Below are 12,223 nucleotides of genomic sequence, written 5' to 3'. Positions count from 1 at the left end.
TGCATCCTGTCCCAGGGCCCAGGTGCCCTCCTGCAGCCCCCAAAAGACCCCATTTGTTATCAAAAAGTAGAGAGTCCTTCCAGCTCTGGGATTCCTCAAGACCCCAGAAATCCTGCTGGAGGAGCTCGCTGTTTGATGTCACAGGAACTCACAAAGCTTGGGGCCTGCTGTCAGTCTGGAAGCAGCTGGGATTCATTCTGGGATGATATACAATGTTATGACTGGGGGTCAGAGATGGCTCAATGGTCCAGCATTTGCATTGCATGTGAGGCCACAAGTTGGATCTCTGGTATCTCCCCATCCTCATTGCCTGATACCTCAACAGAGTGAGGTCTACTGTGTTCTGCAGTCAACATACATGAGAACCAGCCCCAGACGTGGAGCCTCACCTTGAGGATACCAACAGTGACATTACAAGTCAGCTCGAAAGAAAAGACACAAAGACTTTCCCAGGACATCACAGGCTGCCCCTGCCCTGTGACTGCACGTCCACTGAGAGACATCACTGTCACCCGAGACTCTGGCGTGACTTGCCACTGTGAACCAGATCATGGGGAGCGAAGGAGCGAACATGGATTGGAGTGGCCACAGGACAGTGAGGAGGGCGTTTCCCTGACTGAAGGTGACCCAGGTTTGGTCCCTTGGGGTACCGCCGGGAGGGTTCCCTGAACACAGAGACAGGAGTAAGCCCTGAGCACAGGTGTGGGCCCCTCCCCAAAAGAAGAACTGATAAGAATAATAGAGAACAAGGCCTTTAAAGCATAATTTTTCTTTTTCTTTCTTTTTTTTTTTGTGTTGGTTTTGAGCCATCCCCAGAGAGGTGCTTAGGAGTTACTCCTGGCTCTGCACTCAGAAATCACTCCTAGCAGGCTAGATGGGACCATATGGGGACCTGATTCGGTCCCGGGTCAGCCACATGCAAGGCAAATGACCTACACGCTGTGCTATTGCTCTGGTCCTAAAATATCATTTTCAATGGGGAAATATCAAAAGCTTTTTCTTTGAAGTTAGGAATAAAATAAGGTTGTCTGTTCCTCCCACTTTCATCTCACCTGGTATTAGAAGACTTAGCCAGAGCAGTTAGATCATGAAAAAGAAAAAGAAAAAGAGGAATCTAGACTGGGAAAGAAGCGGAACTGTCATCTAGAGATGATTTAAGTTTCCTCTGACATAACCTATTAATACCAGTGAGCACAATACAAAATCAATATCCAGGGGCCGGGTGGTGGCGCTGGAGGTAAGGTGCCTGCCTTGCCTGCGCTAGTCTAGGACGGACCTCGGTTCGATCCCCCGGCGTCCCATATGGTCCCCCAAGAAGCCAGGAGCAACTTCTGAGTGCATAGCCAGGAGTAACCCCTGAGCGTCACAGGGTGTGGCCCAAAAAAAAACAAAAAACAAAAAAAATCAATATCCAACTACTGACAACAAATAACAGGTCACAGCGCCAATATCCAACACCTGATTGCATTTCTAGGTGCTTCAAAGAGTGAGAAAGAAATTAAGAAAATGATTTCTTTAAATACACCCAAGATAATTCCTTCATAATATATTTCAAAAGGGCTTACAAAAGACCTGTTCATTAAGAACCTCAAGACACTGTCGAAAGAGAAAGAACACGGGCCAGAACTATTGTTCTGGTAGGGCGTTTGTCTTGCACATACATCCCAGGTTCGATCCCCAGCATCCCATATGGTCCCCAGAGCCTGCCAGGAGTAACTTGTGTGCTGCTGGGTATGGGTATGGGTATGGGTATAGGGAGGGAGGGAGAGAGAGAGAAGAGAGAAGAGAGAAGAGAGAGAGAGAAGAGAGAGAGAGAGAGAGAATACATAATTAGAGATGGAGACACTATGTATGTGGAAGGGACAATTAGGACAGTCCGAATGTGTGCTCAAGGGGCCAGAATGATAGCACACTGTCAAGTATTTGCCTTGCACACAGCTGACCAGGCTTTGATACTTAGCATCACAAATGGTTGGTGGCCCAAGCAAAGAGCCAGGAATAATCCCTGAGCACTGCTAGGTGAGGGCCAAAACACCAAAACAGAAACAAACCCAAACAATGATAGGCAAAATATGTGCTTGGGGTTAGAGATAGTAATGTGGGTGAGGCACTTGCCTTACATGCAGCTAACCAGGGTTTGATACCTGGCATCCCATATAATCCCCATACACACACACTCCAAGCACCACCAGGAGTGACTCCTGAGCACAGAGGCAGGAGTAACCCCCTGAGCACTGCAGGATGTGGCCCAAAACTTAAAAAACTTAAAGAACAAAACAAAATGTGTCCTCTACCAAATGCAATATGAAGATTTGTTTGGGAGCCTCACCCAGCAGGGTGTAGGGACTACACGTGGCTGGATGTTAGGGGGTTCCAGGGAGGGGCTGTGGATCAAACCCAACTTCCAACATGCAAAGCATATGTTCCAGGAGCCAGAGAGTTAAGAGCTTAGGGTGCTGGGACAGAACTTCTCTGCCTCTGGTGCTTTTGGAAACCTGCCTTGGTGCAGAAGTTAAAGCTCCACCTCCAACCCACCTGCTTAAACACTTCTTCATCCTGATGAGTGGTTCGCACGAGCTCCTGAGTGAAGCCGTAAGGGAGGTTCCGACAGAGCATATAGGGTACCAGGAAGGACGACTGCTGCATAGACCTGGGGTGCAGAGAAAGAAAAAGAGACCGAGGCAGCCATGAATGCTGGCCATACCTCCAAAGGCCTTGAGTCAACATCACTCTTCTTTGTCATAAACTCCCACTTTTTTTTTTTTTTTGTGGTTTTTGGGTCACACCCGGCAGTGCTCAGGAGTTATTCCTGGCTCCAGGCTCAGAAATTGCTCCTGGCAGGCACGGGGGACCATATGGGACGCCGGGATTCGAACCGATGACCTTCTGCATGAAAGGCAAATGCCTTACCTCCATGCTATCTCTCCAGCCCCAAACTCCCACTTTTCTGCCTAGCACATGTGATGATACGTTTCCAAGATGCAATCTATTCCTAGCTAGAGCTCTTTAAAAAGAATATAGCATGGGGGCCGGGAAGATGGCGCTAGAGGTAAGGTGTCTGCCTTGCAAGCGCTAGCGTAGGACGGACCACGGTTCGATCCCCCAGCATCCCATATGGTCCCCCCAAGCCAGGGGTGATTTCTGAGCGCATAGCCAGGAGTAACCCCTGAGCGTCAAATGGATGTGGCCCAAAAACCAAAAAAAAAAAGAATATAGCATGGAGGGCCCGGAGAGATAGCACAGTGGCATTTGCCTTGCAAGCAGCTGATCCAGGACCAAAGGTGGTTGGTTCAAATCCCGGTGTCCCATATGGTCCCCTGTGCCTGCCAGGAGCTATTTCTGAGCAGACAACCAGGAGTAACCCCTGAGCATCGCCGGGTGTGGCCCAAAAACCGAAAAAAAAAAAGAAAAAGAAAAAAAAGAATATAGCATACGGCCGGCGCGATGACACAGTAGGGAGGGCATTTGTCTTGCACGCAGCTGACCCGGTTGCGATCCTCGGCATCCCAAATGGCTCCCTGAGCACTGCCAGGAATGATTCTACAGCACAGATGCAGAGTAAGCCCTGAGCACCACTGGATGTGGCTCAAAATTTAAAAATTAAAATAAAAATACAGCATTAAAAAGTACTGTCTTTTCAAACCCGATAGTATAGTATTGTGGATGAGGTCTTGCACATGGCCGACCTAGGTTATCCCCAGCATCCTATAAAGTCCTCCAAGCACCGTCAGTAGTAGTTTCTGAACACAAAATCAGAAGAAACCCCTTAGCATTGCCGGGTATGGCCCAAACACAAACAAACAAACAACTTCCTAAGCACCAGCAAGTTGAGACACCCCCAAAACCACCAGTACCAACAAAGCCCCTTCCCATTTTTATTCCTTTTCTGCCTCATCCAAACTGATAAACAGGTTGGCATGACCAAGGCCTGTTTTTCCATTCTTTGGTTTACACATCACATCTTTTCCTTTTGGAATGGATGGTTCTAATATATAAATGAGAAAGAGTCAGAGAGAAGGTAAAGCCTGTCATTTGTCCATTATAAAATTTTACATGCAAGCAGTGGAATGCACAAATAACCTTGTGTTAGACCTGAGTTCTTTATTTGTAGAATCATATAAAAATGGCAGTACCTGGGTGCATCTCAGTAACCTGACCCTCCCATCACCACCCTTCCTCAGAGCAGCACTAGACTGGCCAGCCCACACAAAGGGAAGATTTTACAAATTTACTGAGCTCAAGCAGCTGTTTTTTATGTTTTTAAATTTTTTGGCCACACCCGGCAGTGCTCAGGGGTTTACTCGTGTTTCTGCACTCAGAAACCACTCTTGGTGGTGCTCCGGTGACCCTATGGGATGCTGAGGATCGAACCCATGTCAACTGTGTGCAAGGCAAATGCCCTCCCCGCTGTGTTATCGTGTAGGCCCTCAAGCAGCTGCTTTGTTTTGTTTTGTTTTGTTTTGGGGGTCACACCAGGCAGCGCTCAGGGTTACTCCTGGCTCTATGCTCAGAAATTGCTCCTGGAAGGCTCGGGGGACCATATGGGATGCTGGGATTCGAACCACCATTCCTCTGCATGCAAGGCAAGCACCCTACCTCCATGCTATCTCTCTGGCCCCAGCTGCTTTTAAATGAAATCATAAACATGCCACCTTCGGAACAGACACAGTGGACGTGATGTCGGCAGTCGCCAGCTGAGTCACCCACCTGTCCTCACCGCCCCACTGCCACCGAGTCTATGGACTCGGCCCCTACCTTGGCTGAGTGAGGGAGCCCTGCAGCACCAACGCCGTGTGGGAGATACACTGCGAGCGGATGTTACTCAGGAGCTGGCTCACGGCGGGCTGGCTGCACATCTGCAAGGGAGGGAGGAGATGGGGAGGTCACAGAGGCCGACCACAGGCCCCCCCGCCCCAAGGAAACGGCCCACTCCTCCCCTCATTAGGAGCCAATCAGAGCCACAGCCCTGGTGAATTCTCTACAGACAGTGAGGCAGCGGGCATCCTGGACACCTGCACAATGCTCATTTGTGTGCCACTTGGTAAGGTTTGGGAACCAGTGGGGTGGGGCACCAAATTAGCTTCTAAAGGAAAACTGTTGGGGCTGGAGAAATAGCACAGTAAGGAGGCCTTGTACACGGCCCACCAGGTTCAATCCCGGGCATCCCATATGGTCCCCTGAGTCTGCCAGGAGTGAATTCCAAAGGCAGAGCTGTAAGGTGAACCCTTCCCCCAACTCCCTCCCCCCCCCAACCTCTTTTTTGGTCTGTAAAAGCCCACCTGAATTACAGGACCTCCCCCTACCCTAGTGGGTAGAGTTCTGGATAATAAAGAAAGGGGTCTGGCTTTGGGCTTGGGAGTGAATGAGCACACGGCAGAGGCCGCACATGGCAGAGAAAGGCCATGAGTCAAAAAGCAGACTAACTCAAAGAAACTTTAACTCACTGGCTTGGTGTATTACTTCTCCGCCGCTACCCTGCTTCATCAGACCCGTCCACCTAAGGGGTTAGAAACACGGTGCCTGGGCGGTCTCTCACCCAACTAGTGGATGCATTTTTGTTTTTATTTTACACGGAGCCAGGAGGAACACCTGAGTGCTGCTGCGTGTAGCCCAGAAACAAAATAATAAAGAAAAACTGCAACTAGAGAAACACATAGGGCTGGAACGAATGAGTGCGATGGCAGGTACAGGGCAGTTTCTGGCCTTTAACTCTTGTCTCCCTGAGGTCCCTGTCCTGTCAGGATGGTGGGAGAAACACTCGGCTTCTCAGATCACACAGGGTGCACTGGGCTGAGCTGCCTGGAGTTCGAACAGTGCTGGCAAGCTCCAGCTCTCTCAGTACCAGGCCGATCACCACAAGCCACCAGTGATGATGAGGACCGGAGCCCCTGGTGGCAAGGCCGCTGGGCCTGTCACTCCCCCTGTACCAGAGCCTGAGGTGTAGGAAATGGTCCCTGGTCTCTCTCCTGCTGACAAAGACGCCCCACGTGGGAGGAACCACCAATCAACCCATCGCCAGGAGCACTGGGGTGGGAGTGGGGTGGTGGTAGAATGAGGGCTTTAATACCTTCAGGGGAATTTTCACTGGAGGGAAGTAGATTGCTAATAATCCTGTCTGTATGTGTGTACATCATGAAGCTGTATCATACATGTGAGTTATATTACCTTGAGAGGGTTACTGAGCGTGTGTAAGTAAACTACATCATATTATCTTGAGAAGTACCAATGCACACACACTAACCAGGTGTATGTGCACCTGCCTGTACTTGCGTGTGCGTGTGGAGTGAAGCGTCCCATTACCTTTGGCGCCTTCTTCTCCTCTATGCCCACCCGGTCGAAGCACTCGATGAGGTAGTTGAGCATGTCTGTCTCTCGGCACGTCTCGATGGTGAAATGGTCGCTGTACGAGTCCCACGTACTCGCCCCACCGGAAGCGCCCAGACTTTCCAGGAGAGAAGAGAAAAAAAGGGGGTGATTCCTCTCTCTTCTCGCTCTCTCTCCTACGGAGCAGAGATTTCGCTTCACAGAGGGAAAAGCTGTTAGAATAGCTGAGCCAACAAAACCCCGAAACAACCCTGCGGCCCTGGGTGGCACACCGACTCCATCTAGTCACAGCAGGCTCACGGCCTCCTGGATTTAGCCAACACGTCGCCAACAGCAAGCAGAGAAGCGGCCTGGTGACCCAGAACCTCACCGAGTTGGCAAGGTCAATGCCAATCAGAGACACAAAGGCCTGGCCCAGCACGAGTCAGGGCCATGGGTGAAGGGCAAAGCCAGGCTCAACAGCACCCATTTCTCAGACACAGAGATTAATGAAGAGTATTGGACTCAGCACCTGGCAATCTGAGAAAATTCTCTCTCCCCTCCCTTCCCCTCCCCTCCCCTACCTCCCTCCCCCCCCCTCTCTCTCTCCCCCTAGCACTTTCTGTGACAAACACCAGGAGGGACCATATAAGCCCATCACAAACCCTGCAGGTGGGCCAGCTCAGTCATCCCAGGGTCTGCAGGCTGAGTCAGGCACAGTCCCCAGAGCCAGGGCTGCAGCAACAGAGCCAGGTTTCAATCCTCCGTTAGGTCAGAGGCCTGACTCTCGAGTAGATTTGAATCACAATATGCCAAAAGACGATGAGGAGTGAGCGAGCTTCGGAAGGGACATGGGGGACAGAAAACGTGCAGGGAAAGAGGATACGGGGTGGGAAGAAAAGGGGATGCAGTCAGGCCTCACCCCTACTTCAACCTAAGGTACACGGGTAGAGAGGCCAGAAATGGAAAGAGGGCCGGAGCGATAAAACAGCAAGGAGGCCTGCACACAACCAACTGAGGTTCCATCCTTAACACCCCAAGGAGTGAGATTCCTGAGTGTGTAGTGACCCCTGAAGGTAACCCATTTGCCCCAGAGGACAGATGTTGCACTTGTCACTGAAAAAGGAAGTAGCACAGAACTATGATGCATGAATTTATGCTACCAGGAAACGTGTTTTGGTTTGGGGGTCACAACTGGTAGTGCTCGGAGGGGCTATGTACATGCTCATGGCTCAGTGCTCAGGGGTTGTCCCTGGCCGAAGAACCTGGGCTTCTTGCCTCGAACAAAGCATTTGTTGCCACCTCTGAGATATTTATTTCTCTGGCTCTCATGAAACAGTTTTCAGTATATTGGTGTGAAGAAAATAGAGGCCTTTGAATTACTCCCCATTTATATCTTGTTCCCTCTGCCTTTCATCCGGCTTTTCCACTCTTCCTGGGGGAGGGGGGAGTAGTTTTGTTTGGAGCTCAATAAAGGGGAGGCTGGATTGCTGAGGAGCAGGGCTGCCATCTAGGCTTGTGGTTCCACGTGGTGGAGCGACTGGTTTGTGGATGAACTGCTTATGGTGTGAGTTTTCTTACCTGCTATAACCTTCATTATCTGGGTGGATTAATTTTATTTGGGTGGGGCACACCCGATGACACTCAGGGGTTCCTCCTGACTCTGCACTCAGAAATCGCTCCTGGCTGGCTCAGGGGACCATATGGAATGCCGGGATTCAAACCACCGTCCTTCTTCATGCAAGGCAAACGCCTTACCTCCATGCTATCTCTCGGGCCCCTGTGTGGATTACTTACTGCAGGGAACTTCAACTGGGCCGGCATCTCCTAGCCCCTCTCCACTCCACCTCCAACAGGAGGTATGGGATTCCTTTCCTAATTGAGGTTTTTTCAATCTGTCCAGCTACATGTTGGTATTACTATTTTCCCCTAAAAATGTTGTACAAAAGACATGTAATTTTACATGAACTCTTGGAAATCTTGGGGGAAGGAGGCAGCCTTCCCAGGGGTACTGGGGGACCATTCCTGGTGATACTCTGCCAAGCAGGGTAATCGGGTCATGCATTACGAGGCCCCAGGGATGAGGTGTTGTGCGGTACCAGCTGTATTTGAAGGGTCCTGGGTCTTGGCAGTGCTCAGGGCTAACTCCTGGCTCTGCAGCATTCAGGGATCATTCCTGCGGTGCTCAGGGACCATATGAGATGCAGGGAATCGAACCCAGGCCAGCGGCATGCAAGGCAAGTGCCCTCCTGCTGTATCGTACCTACTTCAGCTGCCTGAATTCCATTTTAAATGCCCCCTCCCCAAAAGTTGTTTCTTACAAAATTTTCCAGCAGTTTCTTTTCCTGTGACAGGGATAATCACTCCCCTATTTTTGGTTACCCCCTTTTCCCCACGCCAACCTGGAATTTTACATTCCCTCCAGGCACAGCCAAGTCCAAGTGGCAGAGTTCCGGCAGAAAACTCATCTGAAAAGAGCTCTCGGTCAGCCTCTCCCAAGGCTCAGAGGAGCCTGGGCATGGCCCCAGCTAACACAGGGCAGCCTGTCCAGTGGTGCTAGAGAAGGACGGGGACCAAGTTTCTAGGAAACCCAAAGTAGAAAGTCTGTGCCTATGGCTTATGTCACTTCAATGGGGCTGGCCAGGTGGCAACCTGGGAGCATCAAAGCACCAAGTGGAAAGAAAGGGGAGGTAGGAAAGGAGGAAGAATGTGTCTGTATGTGTGTGCAAGAGTATGAATGTGTGTGTCAGTGTGTGTTGTGTGAAGAGTAAGAGTTGAGAATGTGTGTGAGTGTAAGTATGAGTACACACACACCAACTAAAGAGGTATTTGCATACTGCTTATGGATTTGTGCATGTGAGTACCCGGTGTGTGTGTGTGTGTGTGTGTGTGTGTGTGTGTGTGTGTGTGTGTGTGTGAGTGACACCAGATAGTGTGTGTGTGTGTGTGTGTGTGAGTGACACCAGATATGTGTGTGTGTATGTGAGTGACACCAGATGTGTGTGTGTGTGTGTGTGTGTGTGTGTGTGTGTGTGTGTGACACCAGATAGAGGCATGTGTGTAGACTGGGAATGTGGGTGTTGCTAGGGAGAGAGGGTGTGTGTGTGTCTGTGTGTCTGTGTGTGTGTCTGTGTGTGTCTGTGTGTGACTGACTGGGAATGTGGGTGTTGCTAGGGAGAGGTCTGGGGGCCAGGGAGCAGCAGACACCTTTCTGGCTGTAGCCATTTCTCCCCCTGAGGCTGAGCTTTGTGGCCAGGCTGGAGAGGAGCGAGTGGGAGACCAGCACATGCTGTCCTCTCTGCTAGAGAAAACCCCAGGGAACAGGGCCAGGAAGAGAGAAGAGGGTGCCCCAACACAGCCTTTAGGAGGGAGAGGCAGGCACCTCCAGACACCACACGCCCCCAAATCACACACAAGAAAGACACAGAAACCTTTGGAAAGAAACTCAAGTGCAGAGACCCTGATTCCCCAGGGCAAGAATCAACCTTCCGGATCAACTCGACCCCCACGCTGGGCACAAGCTCACTCCAACTTTCCTTAATGGCCTCCAAGGATTCGGCCCGGGCTGCCGGATTTAACCAACTGCACCACACCGTGGGGCTCCTGCATGGCTATTCATAGCACCAGGTTATTTTTGAACCAAGCTGAGCACAAAGACCAACGGGGTCTGGAGGAAACTTCCATTCCGGAGCACGACCAGAGACAATGAGTCAGCGGGCTCAGAAAAGGTGCAATTAGGTAGAGGCTCGGCTCCGCTCGGCTCGGCTCAAAGTCACCTAGAAAACCTCGGGGCTGAGTGCTCCGCCAGACTCTGCAGCATCCAGGGGCAGCTAAGCTGACAGCAGCAGAGTGCTGCTACACCAAGGTCAACGAGGTGATGCAGGAAATCAAGGTCAGAGCAATGAGCACAGTCCCCGAGCCTGCACACGCACACAAGCACGCACGCACACACACACACACACACACACACACACACACACACGTGCGCGCACCCCCCCACACACGTGCTCTGCTGTGGAGCCCCAAGTCCCAGCTGCGTCCCTCCGGTCTCACCTAGGACACTTGGGGGGGTATAAGGAGGAAGCAGGTGCATTTTCTTCCCTGAGGGCTCCCTGAACACCAGTGCCTCATGCTAGAGTCCAGGCTGAAAACCCACCCTGCAGAGGGGGTTATGTTCATTTTCTGGAGAAAACGGTTCTACCTAAGTTCTCCCATAAACCCACCAGCAACAGAGCATGTCCCGTGAACAACATGGCCTCCTCAGGCGTCCGCTGTACTTTGGAACAAGCACATTTCTTGCTTCTTCTTTTTGCGGGCTCAGTGCTGGGGGGTGCTAGATGAATCCTTTGGTGACAGGGTTCAAACCAGGGTCCGCATGCACTGCCTGCAACCGGTCTTCTGAGCCATCTCTTCTTCCCTCTCCTCTTTTTCCCCTCTCTATGCTCTCTCCCTCTCTCGAGATGCAAAGCCCCCTAATGCAACCCACAGACGTTAGTAGTCCCTAAGCGCCGAGGTGCATGCAGGCACCAAACTCCATTCCTGATACCTGGACCCAAACTGGACACAAGCAAACTCATCACCACCACCTTCATCATCATCATCATCTTCTGCTCCGTCTTCGTCGCTACTGTCCTCAGAAAGCGCGAGGAAGAGGAAGGAGAAAGGACTGTCGTACAGACTACCACAATAGAAGCAGAGAAGGTCATCAGGGCGCAGAGAAAAAACACACAGAGCCCTGCCACGAGGGGGACACCGCACACGCCAAATCCCACCTGCGACACGCAGCATGCAGCAAAGCAGCCCCTGGGGGTGGTGGGCTGTGGGTGTGTGGGACACTACAAGTGCCGGGGGGTGGGGGGGGAGCCAGGGGGCCCCTTGGAACCAAGGAACCCTGGCCAGCATTGCATCTCAGCCAATTGTGCCTTGGCCACAAAATAAAATGTCTAGAGTGTCAGAATCAGACAGGGCCCTGCCTCTGGAATTCACCGAGGAGGAGGAGGAAGGAAAAGAAACAGGTAAAAGGGATTTGTTTCCAGATATCGAATCTTTCTCTCTTTATGTAGGGGAAGGAGGCAGAGCAAAAAGGTGGGGGTAAGAAGGGTGTCACCCTTCCCTAAAAGATTATATGGAAGCTGGGCTGAAGCAGCAGCAGGGTGACACATAGCTGGGCACCAGCCGGGCACCCGCAGAGTTAAGGGCCTTTCGTCAGGCTGCATCAGTACCTAGGAGAGATCCTCTGGAAGGAGGTGCCACGGCTGGGGGAGGCAGACAGTACAGGGGGGCCACTGTCGGGGGGTCTCTGTATAGACCAGCTGGCAGGCGCTCCCTGAGGGCTGCTGGCCGGGAAGGACACACTAGGCGAGCTTGACAGAGTGGAGATGCCCGAAGACCTGGGCGCAGAGGAAGGACCCCAGAGGGTGCTGAGCGTGTAGGGTCGGTACCGTGGCGAAGTGGGTTGGCTCCCCACAATTGCCGGACCCAGCCACAGGGAGGGGGTGGCCGTCTGGGGGACTGGCCGGGTAGGTGAGGCCAGACAGGGACTCGATGCTGGCAGTGAGCTCCAGGCGCTCGCACTGGGAGCTGGACTAGTGTCATAGAGGCTACAGGGAAGGAGAGAGAAAAGAAATAAAGAAAGAAGGAAGGATGAAGAAGGAAAGTGGAGAGCAACAACCAGGAAAGGAAACTAGCCTCGCCCGACGTGCCTGGGTTACAGAGCATCAGTGCAGGCTGTTCACCAGGGAGGAAGCCCGTTATCTGGACAGAGAAGAGAGATCACAGTTCTAGGGCGAGGGGGTCCTTCTTCGAGAAGAATCTCCCAGCACACATAGTGCCACTGCTCGAAAGAATTGGTTTACCAACATTCCAGCCAGCTGTGGGATCCTCACCCTCGGCAGTTGGGGAGATAGGTGGGTGGCCAAGC

At 51.8% G+C, this 12,223-nt stretch overlaps 2 protein-coding genes across 10 annotated transcripts in view; one reads left to right on the top strand and one right to left on the bottom strand.

Moving 5' to 3' along the window:
- CLSTN1 (calsyntenin 1) overlaps positions 1 to 12,223 on the top strand; it is an 833,174-nt gene that overhangs the window by 557,708 nt on the left and 263,243 nt on the right. The gene's annotated exons all lie outside the window — the stretch shown is intronic.
- UBE4B (ubiquitination factor E4B) overlaps positions 1 to 12,223 on the bottom strand; it is a 99,110-nt gene that overhangs the window by 35,318 nt on the left and 51,569 nt on the right. The window contains exons 7-10 of one of the 2 annotated variants that reach the window (XM_049775281.1): positions 11,526 to 11,903; positions 6,301 to 6,442; positions 4,756 to 4,856; positions 2,536 to 2,650 (exon numbers count right to left, since the gene is read on the bottom strand). In XM_049775281.1, coding sequence (XP_049631238.1) covers positions 2,536 to 2,650; positions 4,756 to 4,856; positions 6,301 to 6,442; positions 11,526 to 11,903 — 736 coding nt within the window. The remainder of the gene's footprint in view (positions 1 to 2,535; positions 2,651 to 4,755; positions 4,857 to 6,300; positions 6,443 to 11,525; positions 11,904 to 12,223) is intronic. The other variant, XM_049775280.1, reaches the window with a different exon arrangement.

The sequence above is a fragment of the Suncus etruscus genome, chromosome 6 (genome assembly GCF_024139225.1).
Source record: "Suncus etruscus isolate mSunEtr1 chromosome 6, mSunEtr1.pri.cur, whole genome shotgun sequence".
In the NCBI taxonomy this organism is placed as follows: Eukaryota; Metazoa; Chordata; class Mammalia; order Eulipotyphla; family Soricidae; genus Suncus; species Suncus etruscus.
The sequence above is the reverse complement of the archived record's forward strand: the minus strand, read 5'-3'. Positions and strand labels throughout refer to the sequence as shown.